Source organism: Eretmochelys imbricata, chromosome 13, assembly GCF_965152235.1.
Source record: "Eretmochelys imbricata isolate rEreImb1 chromosome 13, rEreImb1.hap1, whole genome shotgun sequence".
NCBI classification, from domain to species: domain Eukaryota; kingdom Metazoa; phylum Chordata; order Testudines; family Cheloniidae; genus Eretmochelys; species Eretmochelys imbricata.
Genome location: NC_135584.1, coordinates 5,702,362 through 5,727,175, shown reverse-complemented (window position 1 = coordinate 5,727,175; position 24,814 = coordinate 5,702,362). Strand labels below are relative to the sequence as shown.

General features: G+C 45.1%; 1 protein-coding gene across 1 annotated transcript in view; it reads right to left on the bottom strand.

The window, feature by feature from the left end:
• MYT1 (myelin transcription factor 1) overlaps window positions 1-24,197 on the bottom strand; it is a 52,154-nt gene extending 27,957 nt beyond the window's left edge. Inside the window, exons 1-12 of the mRNA XM_077832032.1 lie at window positions 24,143-24,197; window positions 22,395-22,425; window positions 18,432-18,494; window positions 16,900-17,147; window positions 14,868-15,749; window positions 13,092-13,226; window positions 11,250-11,340; window positions 7,917-8,030; window positions 6,104-6,318; window positions 3,293-3,417; window positions 1,629-1,898; window positions 121-275 (exon numbers count right to left, since the gene is read on the bottom strand). Of these exons, the coding sequence (XP_077688158.1) occupies window positions 121-275; window positions 1,629-1,898; window positions 3,293-3,417; window positions 6,104-6,318; window positions 7,917-8,030; window positions 11,250-11,340; window positions 13,092-13,226; window positions 14,868-15,749; window positions 16,900-17,147; window positions 18,432-18,494; window positions 22,395-22,425; window positions 24,143-24,197 (2,384 nt within the window). The remainder of the gene's footprint in view (window positions 1-120; window positions 276-1,628; window positions 1,899-3,292; window positions 3,418-6,103; window positions 6,319-7,916; window positions 8,031-11,249; window positions 11,341-13,091; window positions 13,227-14,867; window positions 15,750-16,899; window positions 17,148-18,431; window positions 18,495-22,394; window positions 22,426-24,142) is intronic.
• Window positions 24,198-24,814: the final 617 nt, after the last annotated feature.

Below are 24,814 nucleotides of genomic sequence, written 5' to 3'. Positions count from 1 at the left end.
CAGAACATTTTAGTTGTGGTTTTTTTTTTTTAACTGATTCCCACCTCCCCATCCTTCCTGGCTGTCCTGCGCATTTTATACATTTCACTTGGGCTCTGCCGTCAAAGAGGCAGGACTTACGTGAGTAGCTCCTTCTTGATGTCCTTGGGAAGGAATTTAAGTTTGAAGTTGGTTAAGGTAACTTCCCCGGGGTATTTCCGTTCTTCAAAGTTCTCCTCTGATACTTCCTGCTCATCTGCTTCAGAGGAGGCAAAAGAATGGGCTGCAGGCTCTGACTGTAAGAAACCAGCGGGAATAACATCTTTACTGATCCACATGCTGTGAACATGGCAGTGCTGAGGGATCAAAAGAGTCCATCTATCCATCGTAGCCTTTCTATAGCTCCCATCATCTGAGCTCCTTGCAATCTTTAGTATTTTTATCCTTCCAACAACCCTGGGAGGCAGGGCAGTGCTATTATTCCCTTTTAAATGGGAAACGGAAGCACAGAGAGGTTAAGCAGCTAACCTAAGTTCGCACAGGAAGTCTGTGGTAGAGCAGGGAATTGACCCTAGGTGTCCTAAGTTGCAGGCTAGCACCCTACTCACTGGATCATCCTTCCTGTCAGGAATTCTAAACGTCCAGTGTCTGGTTCTGGTCTTGCTCCCACTAGATGTTCACCAGTGTAATTTCACTGGAGTCGCTGCTGATTTACCCTGATGTCGCTGAGATCAGAATGAGGCCACTGGGTTTATAGTTATTGATTATTTCTCCCCTCCACTTGGCTCATTAATTCACGCTGCAATCCTCTCAGTCATGAGTGGGGAAACTCATTTTGCCTGACCTTGCAGCTGCTTGCACGTTTTGGGTCAGATCCCGGTCCCCAGCTCCAGCCTCTCTGCCCCACTCCAGCGACACAAAGGAGAAGGAGAACTGCCCTAACATGATGTTAAGGAGTTCCTAGGTGATGCAAAGCAGGCATAGCCAGCTTTATGCCATCTACTGCAAAGGGGCATTCCTGAGTAGGCTGGGGTAGGAGGGGGCATGGTCTGAGCATGCTGTACTGTGGTGATCCCTGGCTGGGGGAGCAGTCCCTAAGGGATCACTCCAATCTGCATAACTTAGAGCAGCTGTTAGGTTGCTCTAAATTATGCTGAGTGGCTGATTCAGCCCCAGGACGAGGGTGGCAGAAAGGCGGCTTAGAGCTGTGTCCTGTGCTGGGTGCAGCAATCTGGGCCAGAGGGTTTTAAATTTGCATTCAACTTCAACCTTATCACATCTGATTTCTACTCAGGGGAGATGGTGAGAAAAGGAGAAAGAAAGAGGAAGAAAACAACTGACAAAAACAGAATGAGAACTGGAGAACGGAGTGGGCAGAGTGAAAAGTGAACACAGAGAGGCTGAAAAGGGATCAGAGAAGCGGGGAGAGAGAAAGAGAGAGAGAGAGAAAAAAAACCCTAAACACAGTGTGGGTGGGATTTTCCAAAGTACTCAGCACTGGCCTAACTCTGACCCCATTGAAGTCAATGGGAATAAAGTGCCCAAGGAAGCCAAGAGTCACTGGTCTCTAGAGTGAAAACATATTACTGTAGATCACTCTGCATCTCAGTGGAAAAGGGACCTAAGTACAAGGTCTCATCACCGCTCACCTCTTCTGGCTCCTCTTCCCGCTGACGATTTGGTTTGGTGTAGTCAATGGGGCCATCCCATTCATCCTGACGGGAGGTCTGGCTGGACTGGGGTGAGGTCATGGTGCTGCTAGTGGCACTCGTGCTATTTTGGCGTTGGGACACATCTGGGGACTTCACACTGGGGCTGCTGCTGCAGCTGCTGCTGCTGGGGAAGGTGCTCTCCCGTTTGCGATGCTTGTTCATGCTTAAGTCCAGCGTCCCGTTTTCATCCACCTCAATGTCCATAGACTGAAAGATGGGGGACAACATTCTAAATGAGCCCCTGCAATCAGTTTTCGGAGTGTATCTCTTGCTTTACAGGGCAGTCAGGGGCCTAAAGCAATATGGAGTAGTGGGTACTAGCATGCAACACCCTTTCTTCAAGCTCTGACAGGCAATGGGATGGAATGGAGCAGAATGGGATTTCCTCTCAGAAATGTCCCATGTGAATATGTCCCAGCAGCGAATGCAACCTCTGTTTGGAAGGGATGCTTGTCTTGGACAGCCACTTTGTATAGTCACATGCCTCCATACCATGTTCTACAGACACCGTTGTGGATACTGACCTATTTTCCAAATGAACAATCAAGCACTCTTTCTTCAAAACAGGACATGCTGACTGTGCAAAAGATGTACAGTGGGACCCGAGCCAGCACAGGCACTTCTTATTTTAGCATGTCAAGAGTCTTACTCCCAATTTTTCAGTTTAGGCCTCATCCTGCCTGGGGCTGAGTGCCTTTTGATGGTGCCAAGTGCCTTCTGTTGCACTACTACGGAAGTGCTCAGCTCCCCACAGTACCTGGTGCTTGTGAAGTCAAGCTCCAAAGCACCAGTCCCATCTAGGCTTCAAGTAGAGCGGGTCAGGAATTTTAGCTCTAAATGTTTTTTCCACAGAAAAGACATTTTCCTTTTTGCAAAAAAAACCCACTGATTTTCCATTAGGAAAAATCTAAATGAAACATTTAATTGAGGGTCAGTTTGACAATAACCTGCATTCACTTGGAGGCCAAGACCATAACAGGGTTAAAAAAAGAACTAGATAAGTTCCTGGAGGATAGGTCCATCAATGGCTATTAGCCCGGATGGGCAGGAATGGTGTCCCTAGCCTCTGTTTGTCAGAAGCTGGAAATGGGTGACAGGGGATGGATCACTTGATGATGACCTGTTCTGTTCTTTCCCTCTGGGGCACCTGGCACGGCCGCTGTCGGAAGATACTGGGCAGACGGACCTTTGGTCTGACCCAGTAGGGCCATTCTTATGTTCTTATGATGTGGTGCCTAATGGGAGCTGTAGTTAAGATGCCTCCTGTCCCTGTTCTCCCCCATTGGCTAGCCTTCCTGACTAGAACTACATCTCCCATCGTGCATCAGGGTCTCCCCTCTGCCATTTCGGAAGTCAAAACTTTTGAGAGCCTTTTATTCTGTGTAAAGTTTTGGCATTTTGTCCTGATTCAGGATGAAAACTGATGTCAAAATATCAACATTTCCCTCAGGCCAGAAATTCTGATTTTCAGCCCGCTCTGGTTTTAAGTACATTGAAGTTAATTACCTGAAGATCTTTTTTGAACAGTGTCCCGTTTGCATTGTCTTTGCTGTTGTGGATTTTACCCTCAGCCCCCTGCATTTCCTTGCAGTCAAGCTCACCTTGCTGGGAAGATCCTGCTGCTTGGTACTGAGATTTTCTGGCATTTCCCAGCAGCGGGTGGAGAGATTTAAAATGGCGGTGGCAGCCATATGTGCGGCCTCGGCATCGTGAGAATAGTCGAAGCCTGTAGAGGAAGATGAAGTGCTCTTCACATAACTGCTGGAAGGGCTGTGGCTGGGGGAAGAGGCCTTTGGAAAAGGTTTAGCTGCAAAAAGGGAACAATACAGGGCTGATATATTAACTTGCACGTGAGCATTATAGGCAAATCAATCCGATGCCACTGATTTCAGTGTATATGCATACTGCAATGGCAGCCCTTTACTTATTATAAACCTGTCAGCAAATATACTGCTCCTGGAACTGAAGGTGCTAATAGCTGGGAACTCATGCTCAGGTGTGCTAAGGTGAAAGGTTCCTGCATTAGCTGACTGCACCATCAAATTCCCAGAATACTGTAGCCCTCTTCATTAAAACCATGCCCCTGCACTATCCTGAGGGCTTCAAAGGGGAAACAATAGTGAGTCTTCACCTGTTTTTTAACTTTGCCTTCTCAAAACTCATATAATTATACAAACATATGTAATTTTTTAAAAGTCACATTTTAACAGCAAAACCACACCAATGACAGCTATAAAATGTGACTTTCTGATGATGACACCAGTGAAATAGGGCTCTTCTGATAGCTGATCTAGCTGTATTAAATCTCCTACAATATAGTTATACTGTCTAGAACTACATTGCCCTGTACATTATTATACACTGTGCCGGACCTGGGTCTGACCTTGCCAGATGCTGAGCACCCTCGACTCCCATTGAAACACTAGTGGGATGTGAGGAGACTCGCTATCTCTCAGGATTAAGTCAATATAAATCATGGCCCCAATCTTGCAAACCAATCCATTTGTAAGGACTCTGACAACCATATAGACTCCCTTGGAAATCAGTGTCTCCGTGTAGGCGGAGGGGTCTTCTCACACAGATCCAGCTGCAGGATGGGCTCTGTCTTTCTAAATTTACATGCCAGATCCTGAAGTTCTTGGTCAATTTTTCCTTTGCCCTTATCCAACCAAAATTCCCATTAACTTCAGTGGGAGTTTTGCCTGCGAAAGGCCTGTAAGATTTGGCCTATGTTTGCAAAGCAGCTTGACAAGCTCAGATGAAGGTGCCATAGCAAAGCAAAATGATTTTATTATTCCCATTATGAACTCTAAAAATAAGACAGTATAAACTGCTAATCTTTTCGAGGACTGCTTCCCCCCTCATTGTGTGCGTGCATAATGCCTATTGACATTAATAGGAGTTATGTGCACACATCCCTCTGGATGAAGAGCTCTTTAAAGTAAGTCCTTAATGAAAGGAACAGATTTGCCTGCTATGATTGGCAATCATATTAATCTTGTTGCTCTGATTAACCCATGGGAGTCTTGCCCAAATGGTTATTCTTGCGCATTACTTTTTTTTTTTTTTTTAAATTTTGGTCCAGTTTAATCCATGTCTTTTGGTGGGGTCGGGGTATTTGCAAGCACGACCTGACAATATCCAGAATGGTGAGATGCCAATTTCAATTTCACACTGTACACTCAGCGATGCGTTTCCATTTCATAAGTATTGCCGGCACTAATGGACTTGCAATCAGCAAATTAGTAAAAATGAGTGACGAGAAAAAATAAAAAGGATTATCCTAGTGGGGCTGCTGGAATTATTTTTGTCAGTACAATTACCCTGAAAATTCTTTGCGAATATTGCAAATAACACAATCTATTCAGCAGCAGAATCACTTGTGCTGAGAAACAAATTACTTTTCCATCAGCCCTAACCCAGGATGACAGTGGCAGTTGTGCTCTCTGGCCTCCATCCAATTTCATTGTCTGATCCTTTACAGATTTAGTACTGTAATAAAAGGGAGCTTCCATTGTAGTGCAACAACCGGGATGCTTTCAAGCATGAGCACTTTTTAGAGAGCAGCTGCGTCAGGATTAAACAGGACTCTGAAAGTGGGATTAGCTACAAAGAGAAAGCCCTCTTGAGGCTGCTGACTTCTGCAAACTGGTTTCCTAAATCTTTTTTTTTTTATGCTTTAAAAGATGGATTCAGCATGCATGTGTGGAGACTAATGGAGTAGGAACATTAAACAGTGAAACTGCATGAGTCTGCGCTGGCCATCCACTACAGAGGTGTAGCATACAATTCTAATTTTAGCCCACCATGTCCATCTCAATTCCTGCACCTAAAGGTCCATCCTCAGGGGGGTTGTTTGATCATTTCATTTTACAGATGCATCTATTTGGAGGCTTCCTTTGGTCAATGGCTCTGCCAAGTCATGCAGAATCCTTGGTAGATAAGAGTGATAGGTAGATAAGATAGATAAGATGTCAGACAACTGATGGCTAGAAGGTGTGTGGTTAATACAATATAATATGTGAAACAAACAGGTAGAATATCTTAGTTAGATATCAGATAGAGAAGAGAGAAAATATAAGCCAACTAGCTAGAATAGAAACAGATGGATGAATGGAGGAATATACATGAGCTGTAAGATACTGGGGACAAACTGGAGGCTACTGTGTAACTTATCCCACCTAGAGATATTGTTCAGATGAACGTACCCAAGACTGGATGCAATTCTCCCCAAAGCTGAAGCCAAAGAAATTGTCCTTTGGGCTAAGCACTCCATAGACAACTGTTCTTACTTGTCCCAGCCCTTTCACTCAAACACACCCTCCCAAGAGCCACAGTATTCTCTGGCGAGTGATATTTGATGATAAAGCACAGAGCACTCAGCACCAAACCCCTCACTTGTCCCAACTTACATTTAAAGGCTTTCGGTGAGGTTTCGCTAGTCTGAATCTTTGGGGCAAGCATGCGTTTGCCAAAAACCTGAGCATCAAAACTTGCATAATCGAAGGTGACCTTGGAGTACTTCTCCAGCTCCTTGGCCAGGTTGGCCCTAGGGGTTGCTGGAACCATGTTGGGCCTGTAGCTCCCATACTGAGGAATCTCCAGCTGCTTCACAAAGCACATAGGCCTGCAGATAAAAAAAGAACCAAAACCCAACAATCAACAATACTTCTCTTTCCTTTCCCTGCTTTGTAAGTGATTCACAGTGAAAGTGCCAAGCCATTTCTTTTCTCCAGAGGATGGTTGACAAATATTATACCCAAAACAAAGCAGGATCATTTCTTCATAACTCCGTTCATGGGTTTATCAGGTTTTCCTTACAAAATACTATGTGGGCCACATTCTGATTTCATTTCCTCCAGACCTACACCAGAGTGACAGAGATCAGAATCTGACCCTGAGCTTCTAAAGAGTAGGGCTGGAAATTTCACGTTCCTAATTCTTGCACGGGATCCAGTGGTGTTCACTGCATAGATCACAGTGCAACCTTTTATTGTGGGACACTGTGTCTATGTTTGCTCTTTGCCAACAGCAATAAAATCTTGGGGTAGTGCTTTCCTTTGGGAGAGCTGAAAAGAAATGGCATTAAATATTATCAAGAGAGCAGAGTTAAGCTCAAGTCACCACTGTAGGTTTGACTCCACAGTGAATGTGAACACACAATAAGGAAAGGCCGCTACCCTATCTGCAGAGTCCCTTTTAATGACCCACTTCTGCTGTGCAGCCCATAGTGAATCAATTTGACTTGCATATACATTGTATATAAAATGCCTATTGTTATTCCCTTCCTCCTAACCTCTTTCCACTGGTTTTTCCTTAGACTGTGAGCATCTTGACCTTAGCACATGGGGGGGTGGGGGTGGGGGAAGAACTACCACAAATAAATCAATAAATAATGCTAATGGTCTTCCCCCCCCACCCAAAAAAAAGATGCTGAAGCACTCAAAACTCCAGCTGACCTAGGTTTTCAGCTGTTCTGAAAAAAAAAACAAAAACCATCAGAGCTTGATGCTTCGCTGGGCTGTAGCACATCAACATTTAGAAGGGTTTGCGCAGCAGTCTTGCCTTAGTGCTCTCATTGTAAACTAACTAACCATATTACACTCCATGTGTAGCATCGTGAATCACAAAACTGTGCAGGCAAGGGATCATCAGGGACATTCTTAGTACTGGCCAGTCCTCATCCCCGGCAGATCAGATAAAACCAGAACAAATAAATCAAATCATTCAAAAATGACGATACTCCCGTCGAACCAACAGGGTCCCACTCCTGCAAGCCATGTCGTCAAAGGAAGACAAATGTTGGGGTTTATTTAAAAAAAGCTGGGACTGAATAATTTGTATGTGGCCTTAAAAAAACCCGCTACTTATAATGCTAATATAATAGCCATAATTCTCAGGCAGCTTGCATTGTAGTGTAATCAGCACAAGTGCCTTCTGCTGTACTGTTAAAACCCTTTGGCCTGTAGCCTCAGCATTAATTGATGCTACAGAAGCAATTCATTGTCCTGGATGCCCTCCATGGGATCATCAATTAAATATCCCCGCACCTTGGAGAGACCTATGATCACAATAACAGGCATCGGTAGTACCAAGATGCAGCAGTACATGAATGGATTGTGACGGGGTTCTTTTTGCAACAGATTTGATTTGATTTGATTTTGGGTGGGAGCTGGGGTTGGAAGAAATGTTGTTACAAATTTCCTTGTTATAAATCTAACATACCTGAGTATCCGGTCAGAATTGGAGCTACTCTTAGAGGGGTCACCGGCCTGCGGTTGTTGCTTTTCATGAGATTTGGCTAATTTTTCAGCAGCGGCTATGGGGCACCCAGATAAACTGTATGGAATTAAAAGAGAAAGAAAGGAAAGCTAAGCATGAGGAACTGGGATGAAGGTCTCCATATGCTTTACAGACCAGGATCTGCACTGAGCCCATGAGAAAAATCTTTTTATTATTATTATTGTTATTATTTTGGCAAGCTGTAAAGCATTCAGGCATCCACTGTGATATTGCTCAGAAACAAAAGTTCAGAAGCATTCAAAGAACCAGGATATAGATAATGTAATAATAATATCAATAAACTGGGTTGAGTTCCTCAAAGAGAGAATGAGGGAGGTATGGTTCATTTGGAGAAATTTTAATGAATAAATGGAATTTCTTCTCCTTACTTGTTCTGGTTCCTTGCTTAAGCAAACATTTCCAGGGGTGATTTAAGCAGAAAATGTGCTTTGTAGATGTGCAGTTGTGTCAACATCTACTTGTACCGGGGGGCTTGAGTGTGACTTTTACACACATTTGCCACGACCTCCATGGATGGGGCCTGAGTGTGGCTTTTAAGCCACAGCTGTTCATAGGCCATGGTGTGGTGCTGCCCTGCCCCAAAGGAGTCCCAAAAAGAGTCTGCCTTGAGAGAGGCACAGTCCCCCTCAGCACAGCTCCTTGGACACGGGACAGATTGCACCCCGGGGTGTATGAGCTCCGATCCATGGGCTGTTGCTAAAAGGGTGGGTGATGGAGCCAGGGCGGCCTTTGTGGAGTCCTGTTCTCTGCAGGGGAACAGAACACGCCCACCCTGTGCTTTCTGCCGTGCAGAGAGTGAAGGGGCTGCTGTTTTGGGCAGCCATGAAAGGGATTGGGAGGAGAAGCTACTTTAGGGCTACCAAATGTCCCGATTTTATAGGGACAGTCCCGATTTTTGGGTTTTTTTCTTGTATAGGCTCCTATTACCCCCCCACCCCCACATTTGCTGTCTTGGCCACCCTAAGCTACCTACTCCCCACTCTGCCCTAGCAAGGCTGAAGAGGGGCCACTCACAGCCTAGGCCATGCAGATCCTGAAATGCTTGCTATGATTGGCCGTAACTCAGAATTATAGTAGCGGCTCCCATTTTAACAGAGCTGGATCCTCCAGACCTTGACCGCCCCCTCTTCAGATGTTTGCAGTGGGGATCCTGCCCCTTCCTATCCTAGTTGGGGTGGGGGAGGTCCTGGGAAGGTTTGGGTCACCTCTGTGTCAAGCACCCCTCTTCTGTCCCCCCCGTGGAAGCTCCTCTGTCAGAGCTCTGCAGGGTTCAGTCTCCACACATATGGAGATGGTGGGGCAAGGACAGGTGAGGGGTAGGGCCTTGGATAGGCAGCCCGCAGGCTGACACTGGGTTCTCCCCTTCACATCCACAGAGAAAGCTGGTGGAATTTCCTGTGGAAAGAGCCTGCAGCAACTTAGATGGCTTCCCTTCTCAGTGGCTTGGAAAACATCCCCCTCAAGACCCAAGAATGGCTCTGAAGTAGCTGATGCCAAGGCAGCCACTAGAAACCTGGCCCCTGTAGAAGCGATTCTCTCCAGGGGTGAGCAGGAGCCAGTGGGCCCTGACACTAATGCAGTGGCAAAGGGCTTCTGTACAGAAGCTCTTTGTCATGGTCTCAGGAGATTCATGGCTTTGAGGGGCATGGAACCTCAGTTTATCGAAGGAAGTACTCCTGCTCCCCTCCTTGTGCAAGGATCTGACTGGAATTATGGGTGGAGTGGCTTTGTTGCCCTGGAGACAGGCTCCAGGCCCTCCATGTTTACTCAGTCCTGAGTCAGGCAAAACTCCTATTGACTTCTGTGAATTCAGTGTTCCTTTAGGAGAGATGCTGCTAGGGCTGGCTTGAACAAGCAGAGTACAGGAGGCGCTCCATGATCTTCCCCTATAGAGCTCTGCATCTGAACCTCAGTCCTGGCTGGGGTCATCCCTGCTATTCCAGTCACAGACACCTTTTGAGCAGAGCTTAAATGGCAGTTTTGGGATGTTGACTAAGGCCCTCGCACTTATTATCACCAGCGACCCAAGCCAGGATTTGAATTCGGGACACTTGACTTGAATCTGGCTCATGAACGCAACTCTCAACCACTGCCCCCCCTCCCTTGCATTGAACATCGATTATCAGACTGAAAACAGTTGACAGTCTCTTGTATTATCGCTGGGCTGACCTGCAGGTGAACTGAAAATGAACTTTTCTCCCAACTCTTGCTGCTCTTTTCTGGGCCAACTGCTACCCACGCGCATCAGTCAGTAACTGTGGATGCTTCCACTTGTGTTGCAGATGCTCACTGCTACCTGCTAGTTAGTGTGCAAGACAAATGGGTCTTATCAAGTGAGTGAGAACATTTCACTCATTTTCCCCTGGCCTCTCAGGCTGTGAGGAGGCATTCATCACATCAATTTATTTCATGATTTCCCCACAATGTATGAATAAATAATTAAGCAAACTCACCTAGTGCCTGCAAATGAATTTAACATTTATGATTCTGTCAGTCAATCCATATGTCCATTAAAGTCAAATGATTTGACCAAGACAGTCCTAAGCCTGAGCTAGATAACCCCAGCACTCTGTTATACAGCCTATATTGTCCAAGGCAACACCATTGGCATTTCTTTGCATGATAAGCTTCATAGAAGCCCTCCTGACTAGTGAAACATTTTCTGAGGACCACCGCAGAATTCTCAGCCACCAATAACCTTCTTTACACTAGAGCAAGGGCAAAACCAGAACTTGAGGTACAATTTCGGATCTCCAGATCTGAACCAATCTCTACTGATTAGGTTCCGTCTGAGATACAAAACTAGAAGGGGGCTATTTTTCACTTCTGGTTGGAGCTACAGATGAAATTCATGCTAAGATGGCAGAAATTCAGGTGAAAATAGCTGATTGCATGACATTTTTACCAACCAAGAAACCTCACAAGTGTTCTGTGCCAACAAACACTAACCCTCATTTGGACTAGAACCTCATCTTAAACTTCCTCTAGAACGGAATACCATCTCCTTGACTCCATTCTAACTAAATACCTGCACCCAAACCAAGAAACTCTGCTCTGCCTTATTGCCCATTTCCATTTGATACCTGATATTCTGTCTGATTTCCAGTTATTTTTAATAGCCATCTATAATTAATCTGTTTTAGTTACACCATATCTCAGTGTGAAGTTCATTATGCAGGGATAAAACCAATGTAATTTTTGCTGTTTGCCTTGATGATGTTTCAGCCCCTGCAGATTAGAACTTGAAGTAAGTACCTTCTGTGTGTGTTGCGATTGCTGTTCACATGACCCTGTCCTGTGCAGCCTGGTGTTGGGCATTTCAACACATTCTCGTGCATAGCCAAGACTTTGTAGCGAGGAGAGGAAGGGAAGAGGGGAGGGAAGTAAAAACAACTTTATAAAAACAGAGCAAAAAAGACAAATAGTCAAGTTTTTATGCTGGCTTCCTAGAAATCAGCAAATATGAAACTGCAATTAAAAGTTGTCTGCGTACAGAAAAGAGTTACAAGCCAACTCTGCTCAGGTCAGCACTAGGTTAGCATTTCTGCACAGGCCAGCTTGGTCTTTTTTCCTGGTTAGCTGATTGCAATCCATTTTTCCTCCTCCCCCTTCGTTCCAGAGCCATGCCTGCCCATTTCAGGTGGATTTAAGTGATTGGAGTTGAATCTATGCTTTTATCCTTAGGACTAGTCTTTGTTTGATTTTTAAAAATTTTAATCTTCAGGATTATTGCTCCCTGCAGCGCTGACCTTAAAAGTAAAGAAAATAATTTGCTTTGCAAGCCTTTGGAAAGCACGCAGATTGCTTTTTAATTTTTTTTGTATGCACACTTGTATGAAGATAACTGTTACTTTCGCCTTGTCTCCTGCAGTTCTGTGTTTATGGCAGGTCTGCAACCTCTGAAATTACAGATAAGGCAGCAGTTGTGGGGTTTTTTTTGGCCATTATTCCATTATCATGAGCACACAATACTGAACTTTATTTACATGTACAGAGAATTCTATTTAGGAGGTTGGTACAAATAGAAATAAAATCTATATTTGAAAAAAAAAAAGCCAGTGGCATAGTGATAAACATTTCCTGCAGAATATATGAATCTTTATGTGCTATGTTGTAACTGTCAAGGTGATGAGTGAATAAAAAGAGATTTGACTCTAGTGTACATATCAAATGGTTACTTTTTTTGCTATACAATAAAACATAATTAAATTCTGCTGTCGAGATTTCCTTTTTTTACCCTTCTTCCCTCTTCCCGACAAGCTACTCCATAGGGGGAAAAGAATCTGTGGGATTCAATATAGGGACCAAGCCGACATGGTTCAACAGAAGCTCAGTAGGGTTCCATAGAAATTACTGACAACATCTAGAGAAGTTAACAGAGAATGAAATCCTTTCTAAAAGTTGCATTTTTTTAAACCACCCTATAGAATTCTATAGCAAGGAGATCTGTATGAGATGGATCTAAAAACCTATATAAAGATTATTATTTTCTATTAAATTCTCCAGAACTTTCCTGTAAGGGTAGCTATAACTTTTGTCATCATAAGGGTAAGACACTGTAACTGCATCACACAACATGAGAAATTAAACAACGCTCTTAAGGCAAAAATTACCCCTGGGCAGAAGGCCAGCACATGAACTATGCACCACTAAAGTTGAATTTGGAGGGCTAAAGTGCGACTTCAGTGGTGTACTGACCTTGTGATGGGGCTCTTCCGCGCAGGGGTGAATTTCACTCTAAGGGTGCTTTTACATTGCCGCTAGGGGTGTAAATGGCAACCTGTGTCGACGGACCCGCATTAGCTGTACTCTAGAGAGCTCACTAAAAACAGACATGAGGATGTGGCAGGGTGAACTGCACAAATTTGCCTGACCGTCGCCACGGGTTCATACTTGTGCAACCGGCATTGAAGCCCTTGCCACTGTGTCCTCACTTCTTCTAGAGTTCAGGCAGTGTGGATACATCTGGACAAGTTACCATTCACACTTAAGACTGCAATGCAGATGTGCTCTGAGGCACAAGTCAGCTAAGTGCCTCAGCTCCCCAGGTTAGGCAGCCCTTTTTCTGCGGTGTGGAAATCCCTACAGTATACTCACTCTCTGGAGGGATCCTGTCTTTGTGTGGGCAACCAGACAGACTGCGATGGTGAGGGTAGAGTCCTGTGACGTGACCGGTGCCATCACAACCTGGAGTAGGACATTTGATCTCTCGCTTCTCAGGTCTTGAGGGATCTAGGAAATATGGGGAGGGGGATGTGGGAAAAAATATTACCCCAGGCAAGGGCAGCAACTGGATACAAATCATGAGTGACTGGATACAAGAAAAGGAGCTTTTGTACAGCACTGCTGCAAAAGAGTTTATTGCCAAGATTTCGGAGTACGTTTGCACGTGTAGTTCAAGTGAGACGCCAAGGTTGAATATTCACACCACTAGCTGCCTGATTGTTGGTGCAAATCAGGTAGTTACTGGTGCAAAGACTCTGATTTGCACACACAATTACATTTTTGTAGGTGTAAAAATACAGGTGCAAGTTTTGCATGTGGATACGAAAGGGAGGCCATGCTCAGTGTGGCTGAAAATGTATCCTGTAATGTGCTATATAAGGTCAGTGAGGCCATCTAAGAATTATGACAGGATAATCCCACTGGCTCATATTCAATCATGGACCGAGCCAAGCCAAAAGAAGTTATTGATCTTAGGCCAGGCTTCAGTTTCTATAGGCCTGCCCACTTACGGTCTAGTACTTCCTGCAGAATTCAGAAAGGCTTAGCAGGTGATACCCTGCTTCAAAAATATGTGAACTGCATTAGTTTTCAGGTTGATATTTTCATATGAGTCCTATGCAGAAGTAGTTGAAATGTTTCACATTTTAATAGTTTTGAAATTTGAAAATTAATTAATTAATTCATTCATAAATTAGGAACATTTTACATGAAATTCTTCATGAAAGTTTTCAGTCAATTTTCAAATGGAAATTGATAGAGCTGGTTGATTTTGTTTGTGTTTCAATTTCAAAAATTGTTAAAATTTTTAATTTCAAAAATGAAAAGGGGGAAACATTGGCAAATATTCCCCCCCACACTTTTTTTTTTTAAAAAAACCTGCCTTGTGCTAGGAAAGAGGACAACAAACTCTCAGTAGGAGAGGTGTGCATGGAATCAGGTGGTTCCTGTCTCCTGCTTTTCTTTATAGTTTTAGTTCAAAAATCTATTTAAAAGTAAACTGGGTGCTGATTAAAGATTCTGATGAAACTGATGGATTGAGGATATTGGTGGAACTTTCTCCACCTGTCTATTCAATATGTACATCATGGCCCCCATGGAGAAGGCTTCTACTTATCTATTGCTCAAGTAAATTATGGCACCAAAGTCCAAATGACCTTAAAATCAGGCCACAAGGTCCATAGTATCTGGTCTCATGGGCTTTTTCTGGAATGGGAAAAATGAGCAGAAGGGTGGCACTGGTGGGAGAGTTTTTGTTCTGAGTTTTTGTTCTGGAGGGTCCTCTCGTTTGGATTTTGGTTTTAATTGACACTGGGAAGACTTCATAGCCAGAAGACTGGGTGGGAACATTTTAATAAATGGAAAGAAATAAAATGAATATAAATAGTCTCCCAGATTATCCACTCTGCATCACTTTTGCCATTTCTGTCTTAGAGGTACAGGTTGAGATTTTCAAAGCCAACTAGGGGACTTGCCACGCAATTCCCACTGAGAGTAACAGGAACTATGTGGCTCAATCACCAAACCGAGCTTGAAAATCCACAACCAGGTAGTTTTCATGGGACACTTAGCAGTGAAGCTCAGATTCTTTCACAGTCCAAGGCTGCTGGGGAGAAAGATGGTGCATGGAAGGTTGTTCAGATACTCCACCTTTGCTGTAGTAGTTTTTTCTGATAGTGTCCAAAGGTTTGTTTTGTTTTTCGTCCACCTGGAAATGCTTTACATGCTCCCCTGGCAGGCGGCTGGGCTCCCTCATGATCTTAACCTGCTCGGCTTTGAGTGCAATGGCCTGCTCCAGCAGCCCCAGGTTCCCTCTGGTCATCATGTCGTACATTTCAGACTCATCGGTCACGGCAGATTTCTGGGACCGAGCATCGTCATCTTTGTCGTCATCTGATCTGACCTCCACGATGACCGAGTACTCAGGTTTTGGGCTGAACCGCCCTTCACAGTGGGTTTTCTGGGAGTCCCGAGATGTCTGAGGAGTTTCTTCACAGATCACTTCAGGTGCCATCTCCTCCTCTTCTTCCTCTTCCTCCTCCTCCTCCTCCTCTTCTTCCTCCTCCTCTTCTTCTTCTTCTTCTTCTTCTTCCTCCTCCTCCTCTTCCTCCTCCTCCTCTTCTTCCTCTTCTGCTTCTGCTTGCATGGCCTTTTGCAACTTGCAGGACTCCTCACAGTTCATGTCATCCCGATGCTCTGGACACAATTCACTGCTACGTTCGCTAGTGACCTCAATAACTTCCTCTGCATCCTCAGTTTGGATGATAATTTCCTTGTCACATTCCTCCTCGACCACCTCTTCTTCCGCCCCTTCATGAACCAGGTGCACAACATTAACAGGAGGCTTGGAGACCTGCAGTTCATTTTCAGGCAGCTGCCCCTCTATTGCAAGGGTTTCTTCTGCTATTTGGCCTAGATTTAGGAGAGAGTTGGCAATGATTTCTTGATAGCTGCTGTAATTGGCCTTGCTAGGGCCGGGTGTACTGGTAGCTGCATTTTGTCCATAGCGTGATGATTTTGCTGGGCTTCTTACTGCAAAAAGGAAGAAGAAAAAACGTTATAAGCTCATAAAGAACTTTTTGTCTCCTTTCAGCTTAATTGAACCCCAAGTCTTGCTGTTATGCCCTGGGTGAACCTGATTTAATGCATTTAGTAATGGCAGGTAAAAAAAGGGATTTCCATTTTAAAATGATTCCCACTGATAAGATGAGCAACACCTTCAGATATCTATTTTCTCCACTGAGCCATCAGAAACCATCAGCTACACATTTTTGCATGTTGCCTGCACTAGCCCAAGGTGATGTTTTCATGCTAAAGAGCACCCCATTGGAGGCTGATGCAAATTGCCTTAATAAACAGGGGTCCATGATGCACGAATACATTTACAAGGAAAGAGATATGGGAGAAGGCTAAGATCCGAGGGCCAAAACTCTTCCCTGGTTACGCACATACACCTCCTCCCAAAGCCCATGAAAGTGGCATGAATTTGGACCTAGGAGTCTTACTCTGTGACCACTGAGCATAAGAACAGTCATCCTGGGTCAGACAAATGGTCCATCTAGCCCAATATCCTTTCTTCCAACAGTGGCCAATGTCAGGTGCCCCAGAGGGAATGAACAGAACAGGTAATCATCAAGTGATCCATCCCCTGTCGTCCATACCCAGCTTCTGGCAGAGAATGGTGTTGCATCCCTGCCCATCCTGGCTAATAGCCATTGATGGACCTATCCTCCATGAACTTATCTAGTTCTTTTTTGAACCCTGTTATAGTTTTGGTCTTCACAACATCCTCCGGCAATGAGTTCCACAGGCTGAAGACAATAGAGAAGCTCATAACCTGTCTCTGGATCAGGATCCAAGACTCCAAGTTGCCTTTCCCATTGCTTTACCTATTGAGCCACACAGAGAAATGCTTTTATACTCTACATAGTTCCTTCCCCAGGAATCGTCACTGATGGAAAAACTCTTATTTTTACGATGTTGGAGACAGTCTGTGACCAGCATAGCCAGGAACATCCCTTCTCAGATTAAACAGGTCTTTTCTGTTGTTCTTCCACTAAATATAATACTGGAAGAACCCATCCTATACATAATTCAGAGGTGCTATAACTCTTCACTATTAACACCCACTTCCCTTTTTGCATCTGTAAAATAAGCTCTGCAATCAATAATGATAAAGCACCTTCCGCTGGCTCAGGGCTGGGGGTCTCCTCCTGTTCTATCGTCTCTGCCTCTTCCTCCTCCAAAGTCCCCTCTGATTCGTCAGTGACAGACTCCTCCTTCACCTCTGTCTCCTCGCTCCCATCGCTGTCCACGTTGTAGCCTTCATCAAGGGCCAGCTTCAGGGGATGGGATTTTCTCTTTGACACCAGGTGCTCGGCCTCAGCATCCTGAAGTTTCCTCTTCTTTGCTAGAGGGCAGCTTTGTAAACTAGAGGGAAAGAGGACTCATTGCATGAGGGAGGCATGTCTGAGCAAGACCTCAGAAATGGAGGCTTTATCAATGAAGCAAGGGGTAAAAAAGTCCTTTAAGGACTAAAGAGAAATGGGCAATGCATAGGGAAGGCCAGGTCTTCAGCTGGTTTATATGTCCTAGCTCTGTTGACCAAGCTGCAGATCTGGCCTTCATTCTTTTTCACTCTTCTCTAAAGAAACTCACCTATGAATGGGCCAGCTCCTGATGCCTTTACTCAGTTTTCGCTCAGAGATCACTGGGAGTTCGTATAACCCAGTAAAAACATTTAGTCCTATGGCATCTTATCAGGGGTGGCCAACCTGGGGCTCCGGAGCCACATGCGGCTCTTCAGAAGTTAACCTGCGGCTCCTTGTCTAGGCACCGACTCCGGGGCTGGCGCCAACTTTCCAATGTGCCAGGGGTTGCTCACTGCTCAACCTCTGGCTCTGCCACAGGCCTTCCTCCTCTCCACCCCTTCCCGTCCCCTCCCCTGATCCTGCCATGCCCTCGCTTCCTTCCCCCAGCCCTCCCCCAAGCCTCCTGCACTCCACAAAACAGCGGATCGGGAGGTGCAGGGAAGGAGGGAGAGGGAGGCGCTGATTGGCGGGGCTGCCGGTGGGTGGGAGGTGCTGGGAGCAGGGTGGGGGAGCTGCTGGGGGGCTGCTGACGTATTACTGTGGCTCTTTGGCAATGTACATTGGTAAATTCTGGCTCCTTCTCAGGCTCAGGTTGGACACCCCTGCATCTTATATCTGCCATCACAATTTACGCTAGGCCCAGTTGTTTCTACCTTGGACACTGTTGGATACTAAAGGCTGTTGGTTGCTTCTAGCTATAAAACTAGAACTGGTATTCAGATCCAGCCATAGTGGCATATTTAACTCATGGGCACCAGGAGTCCAGATGTGCACAGTATAATGCACTGATGAAAAATCTGTTAGCAGAAGAATGGACTCCAAGGCAGCCAAAAAAACTATTATTTCCCACCCCATTCCCCTCTACCATGCATGCAAGTAGCAAGCAGACCAAGTCCTCAGCCTGAAGACATCTCAGCAGAATTAATAAACCCATTGTATAGCAACACAATCTATTCCTTTCCGCATCAGCTGTGAGTTTGGTAAAGCTCATTTAGGACCCTGATCCAACTCCGATTGTAGTCAATGGAGCTGGATCAGGGTCAGTCTGTCTTGATTCTTACATCTCTCTCTACCACTGGCATTGAGGTTCCTTAGACTGGAAATCCTCCAGACCAAATCTTACCTTCTGTGTCTTGCATACTTTCCACGGATGTGTCCTGAGCCATTACATCCTGGGGTAGGGCAGCTTGAGAGGGAAACAATCAAGCAACAAGAACGGCGATGACTTGGAGAATGCGTTTTAATTAAAATATATAAACTATGGAGAGTTAAAAAGAATCTGTGCAGAAGGAACAAAAACTGCAAACGGGAAGATAATTTCCTTTAAATAGTTCATTTCATCCCTTTGAATTCCAAGCAAGGAGGGCAGGATGGCGGCTTTGCAGTTTGCTAAAAATTAATGAAATGAGTCACCCCATTTAATTAAATGAACGGTTCATTATAGTTTTATGAGTATGTTTAATTAAAGATTTGCATGTATAAAAGCAAGCCTTTAAACACAAGACAACTACCGTACCCTGCCTCCCACGGTCACTGTTTAGTTTTGTTGTTGTTTTATTTTTTTTTACTAGTGCATAAAATAAATCATTTTTTAAAATTTCGTTTTCTGGCTTGTCAGACAAGCATTGTTTGAGGATGCTAGGAATGGGGGACCTATTGAGGAGGCCAGGTTGAGGAATGGACATGGGAAGCCAGGCCTTTGGTGATAGGAGTCAGAGCATGTTGGACAAAATTCACAAGGTCCCCTGCCCTGGCTTCTGCTCAGCTGAAGCGGCAATCTCAGTGCAGAGGGCTCCAGAAACCTTAGGCACTACTCAGCCCTTAACACGGACTGAAGTGGAAGACGCTGCTTTGCATAGTTCCTCTGCACTGGTAAATGTCACCCCTACAGATAGCCCAGTCTTCAGGAATTATAGGGGCTCCAAAGGCTGAAAAGCAGCTTCAGCCAGTTTCCCTGGCGGATGTACATTAGGCTTTGGCTACTGCCAGAGGCTGCAAAGCAAGGGGGACCACCTGGGACACGGCTTGACCACTTTTTGACTGGCCTGGCTGGTTTCTCAACTCTCTTGCCAGTTGCTGGTCACGAGATGCAACTTGCCAGGGGGGTTTGCTGAGCGCACACTCCGCCGCACGCATAGTGATCTCGTAACTAGCATCCGTGCACGATGTGGCGGGGCGTGGTGCTGCGGCTGGCACCCAGGTCCTGCTCTGCATGTGCAGTGTGCCCTGTGCCAGGCCCTTGCCACCTGCTGGCTGCTGAAACGGCAGCAACTCTTCAGGATCTTCCCTCCCCTCCTCCCCCCACGGGTGTCCCTATGAACTAGCCCAGCTGAGCCAGGCAGTTCTGAGGGTTAACTCCTGGCCAAGGTCCAGATGGAAGCTGACGCAGTGCCGCGCTTTGCTGACCAGAATTCAGGGCAGGGAGCCCTAGGAGAACAGAAGCACTGCCCTGTTCATTTTGTGTTTGGGAGCTTGCTGACCGGAAGGAAAGCTGAAGCCAGAGACTCAAAAATCTGAACTCCCAGCAAGGTCTTAGACCTATCTTGTCTCAAAACCCTCCTGGTCCTGCTACATGTCCTTGTAACGTTGAAACCCCAGGGCTGCCTTTTGCAATAAACTGACTTGCGACCTGCTTTATATCTGAGGTGATGATCCTCCTTTAACTCACGCGATCAACTGGGAGGATGCACAGTGTTCTCTTTGGCCTCCTAGCCTTTGTCCGGTGCATATGCTCAAACCAAACTGCACCTTTCACGGGGTTCCTCGTATGAGTGGAAGTGGCAGCTCAGAGGATTCTTCCAAGTGACATGCTCGAGATCATAAATAAGAAGATCTCTCCAGGCTAATGTGCATAATTGGAAGAAGGTCCCCCTCCCCTTTACTGATGATCTTAAAGTCTATTTAATTTGAATTGCCTTCAGTCATGACTGAGATTGCTCTGTTCTGAACAGCCCCAGACACACTCTAAGTGACTGCACGCAGCGCAGTGGTTAAGCTAGCAATGACTTGCCTGAAAAAATAAAAAGGCTTATTTAGTGTGGAACAAGAACAGCTCTGATGAAGATGTTATGAGCATTTCTAAACTTTGCTGAATCAGTTAAGGCTGATTCCCCTTTTTAAGGCAGTAAATTACAGCCTGTGGTTAAAAAAAAAAAAAAGATAATAGCCCAGAGGATCTGAGCCAAATGTATCTAAAGTGACTCGTGATTTTAGATGGCTCAGTTTTTGGTGCCTAGCTTTAGACAACTTCAAAGGTGTCCAATATTCAGAGGGTGGGCGCTCAGTGCTTTCTGGAATGCCAGGTCATTCAATCTTGGCCTAGGACTTTGATTTGTGAAATCCTTAGAGATGGAAATTTCTTACATCTTGGCAGGGGTCATGAGTGGCAAAGGGCTCCATGGTTTGTTAATGGTTCTCCCTTCTTTACAACATTCACCAATTTCTCTCTCTCTCAAGAGCTTTAATACTTTTACAAAAGCCTTCTTATTGTCATGCAGACGATGCCTAGCTTCCAATTAGTCGATTAATCGTCCAGTTAATCAGGCAATTAGGTGACAGCTGCAGAGATGGCTGTGTGGAGCACTCTGTGCTGCCCCTGAAATATGTCACCTGCTTCAATTACCACCTCCACTCGAGTATTCAGCAATAAAAGTTAGGGAAGTGTAATGCCCAGCATCCCCCATGCTAGTCTCTTAGGAGTCATAGCAGAGCGTAGGAGCAGAAACTCGAAGAAATTAGGACAGTTAAGCTCCAATTACTCTTTGACATGGAAAGCTTTCTAATAGAGGCCACTAGAAAATGCAGCCCCTGCCATTAGCACATGCCCAGGTTAGTGAATCCTCCTCTTGCATAAGCACTTATGTCAGTTTTACAGAGATCTGAGAGATCCAGAAGCCAGTGATTTATAATAAAAAGCTTCGTAAGATTGCAACGGTTTGCTCCAGTTTTTTCTCTTGCTGTTGCTAGCATGCAAGCTACATCAAATGAACAACAGGACCTCCTGAACATCTCAGTCATCGGGCTAGGGGATGACCAGGCTGACGTGGGGAGTGGGCATCAGATCTTTACCGATGGAAAATCTTATCCTGTACCTGTGGGGCTAAATAATTTTAAAATCCATCCTGTAAGGCAGGGGAGGGGATGGAAGGAGAGACAGAGACCAGGAACATCGATGGGGGAGGAGGACAGAAGTGACAAGAGGGGAAGGGAACCAGAGAATGATCCAGGAATGGGAGCAGGGGGAGGACACAAGAGACGGAAGGGGAGGTTTGCTTTTAACCATTGTACATAACGATACTTTTCCAAGTGCCATTATTTAAGGATGCAATTCCCTCTGGGGGCTGGATCCTTGGCTGAGTTAGCCCTTGGTGCATCATTTCACCTCCTTTGCTCCTGGGACTGGTTATGGGCTGGAGTGGGGCCTAGCAATAGGGCAGTCACAGGGCTGCTCTAATTAACACCAGCTGGAACAGTCCCCCCGGGGCTTCCCTGCCAGCCAAAGATTGCTCCTTCTCATCCTTATCCGGCCGCCTCCTGCCCTCAGCCCACCACAGAATGCACCTTGCATGGAGGGGGTAGTGGATGGTAAAAGCCAGATTCCCCGCCATTAAAGTAAGTGGGAATGGGGAAGTGCAGAGGGCAGCTCCCTCTCTTCTGCCTGGCATGCGTAAGCAGTGTTCCCTTACAGCTTTCCCCTACACTGGTTCAATGAGAGCTCTCCCCTCCTGTTTCAATCTGCTATAACTCCGGAGATTCCCTTACCCTCCTGGGGTCCCTTTTCACTCTGGGCTGGTGCAAAGGGGACTTACCTAGGGCCAAGCCCTGAGTGTCTGGCTACATGATGTACAGGAAACTGTAACACAGCTAAAATCCTGTTAATTTTTCTTCCCCTTCCCTATAGCCATAGAATGGGACTCGCCAAGTGGGAGGGGCAGAAGAAGGGGCTGCGGAAGGAGTTAGGGTTGGGCCTGGGCTTGGTAATAGATTTGCCCCGTCTAATGCTTTCCACAGCTTTTATTTCCTTAAGGAATGGGCCAGAATCCCTCTCCCTCCCCAAGCTATGAGGCTGAGAAGAAAATTTTCTTACCTCACCTCCTGTCCTATGAGTTCCGTGGGCACTGAGCAGAGGGGCAGGAAACAAGAGTGGAAAGAAACAAGGCCGTGAGTAAAAACACAGATTCCTCTGCCACCGCTGAGCTAAGTCATGCTCGATCGTAAACTATGCAAGGCTACATAGTAAACAGAAAAGCATAAACTGTCTGCAGCCCTCAACCTGCTAACACTTACACACATGCTTAACTTTAAGCGTGTTACAATTAAGCATGTAGTGTTTTCAGGGAAAGGGCCTACATCTCTATGTAGACACAAACACACACGCACACTGAGCCAGATTCTTAGCTGGTGTAAACTAGCATGGCAATATTGAAATCAATTGAGCTACCTTGATTTAACCCAGCTCAGGATCTGGACCTCTACTGGTAAAGGAACTGACTGAGTTCTCTCATGTCTCTTCAGTTTTTTGGCAGTTCATATGCATTTGAAATAGTTTTCTACATTTGCATTTTTCTAGTTTCTCATTTTAATCCCTTTTGTAACGATAGCCCAGGCTCTAGATTTTTAGGGATGATTCTTCATTTCTGAGTAATACAGATGACATTACTGGATCTTTACTGAAAACCTGATGTCCAGCCAGGAATCCAAACAGCCAGGAAAAAGAAAAAGAAAAAAGAAAAAAAAAAGGAAACATGCCATGTGGCACAGGCTAAAAGGTATAACACAGCTGCTCAGTTTGTTTGAGCTAATTGGGTTTCTGGGGGATCCAAATCTCAATGGAGTGACTCGCAAACTTCAACAAACTGGAGGCAACAGTAAGTAGCATGGTCTATCCAAGAAATTACCTTTTCACATCAGGAGACCTGGGTTTAAATGAGTTTAAGGCAGGTTTAAGGTGGGAAAATAAACAGAATCAGGCTGGTCTCATTATAATCCCTAATGAGCATTATATATATTACAAAAACTACCACATAATGTGGCATGATTCAGCACAATTGGCTGTATCTGATTTCTGAGGGAAGCAAATGCCTAGAAGGAGAATGATGTAGGTCAGCATGGAGTGAGGCGCAATGGCCCAGCTGTGTGGATGAAGTTGCATAATTCCTTCACGCATCACCCTCTATTTTCACCAGTGCTATTAGTTCCTCACTTTCGATGACCTTTGAAATGCATCAGATCCATACACACAGAAGAGACAAAATAAATTCCGAGGTTGATCTGTAATCATTACACAGGGTACCAATGATCTGGATATGACTTTACACACTGCAGAATAGATTACAGCATCTTCCCCTTCTTTGTAGGGAAAAGGCATCTAGAGGATGAAATATGCATTATTATTTTTTGTAAAGCTGGAAAATAAATAGCAATCAAGCTTTGAATTAACGAGTCATTTGTCCTCCAGTCCCCGCCATGAGACGGCCTGTTTGCTTCTGCAGCATGTACAACCTCTGCCAGGCACTCTCAGATGTTCAACTTCAAAGCCTCTAGCGGAGCATGCATGATGAAAGCCTCTGGAACTGATCTGAAGCTATCACGATTCCTATAGAACTAAGCATGGAAGGGATTTTTTTTTTTTTTTTGCAGGGTGGAGGAGGGAAGGTTAAATACTATGTGGGGTGTAAGTGTTTATTGCTCGAGCTGTTTTTGTGAACAGATCTCCTGGGTTTGGGGGAGGCGGGGAAGCAGTGTTCCTGGGTCTGAAAGGAGAGCCTGCTTGGAAAAAACGGAGCACATTAACCTCAGATGCAATTCCACACAGGAGGAGAATAAATGGCTCACCTCTGATAGACTTTGATCGTGTGCGTGCTCTCTTATCATCAGTTTCTAAACTCATCTGGAATCAAACAGCGACAAAATTAGCATTTAAAAAAAAAGTCTCAGTCACATAGAATGTATTGGAAACCGTTCCCCAATATAAGTGCTTGGAGCTGGGGAGGCTGGATTGTCTTTTTTGAGAAAGATACTGATTGTATTACCTTTTAAATTAAGGCCAGACTAACTTTGCTGGGTTGACTCTAAGGGGAGGAGCCCTGATTTGTCTTTTCCCTATAATATGAAGACTTCACCCAATAGGAACGTAGCGTTTCTCTTGCTCTATGGACCAAATGGCTGAAAACATGGCCTTATTGAAGTCAGTGGGAATTTTGCCATTGATTTTGATGGGTCCAGAATTTCACCCAAAGTATTTCTGCATGCTCAGCTTGTGACACTATTTGATGATAATCAGGGTATTTTAAACCACTAGTGATCCCACTGAAGTCAATAGGACTTCTGAGATAGGTGCTACGCAGTGGGAGAATGGACATGCTATTCTGGCCCACCAAGTAAATAGCTGGCTTTGTTTTGCAGACATTGCTTTTTAGGGGCTGAGCACCCACTGTTGCAAAATGGCATTGTTCCACTGACTTCCTTGAACCAGTTGAGGGTTTGTCCCTTCAAGTATAAAAAAAC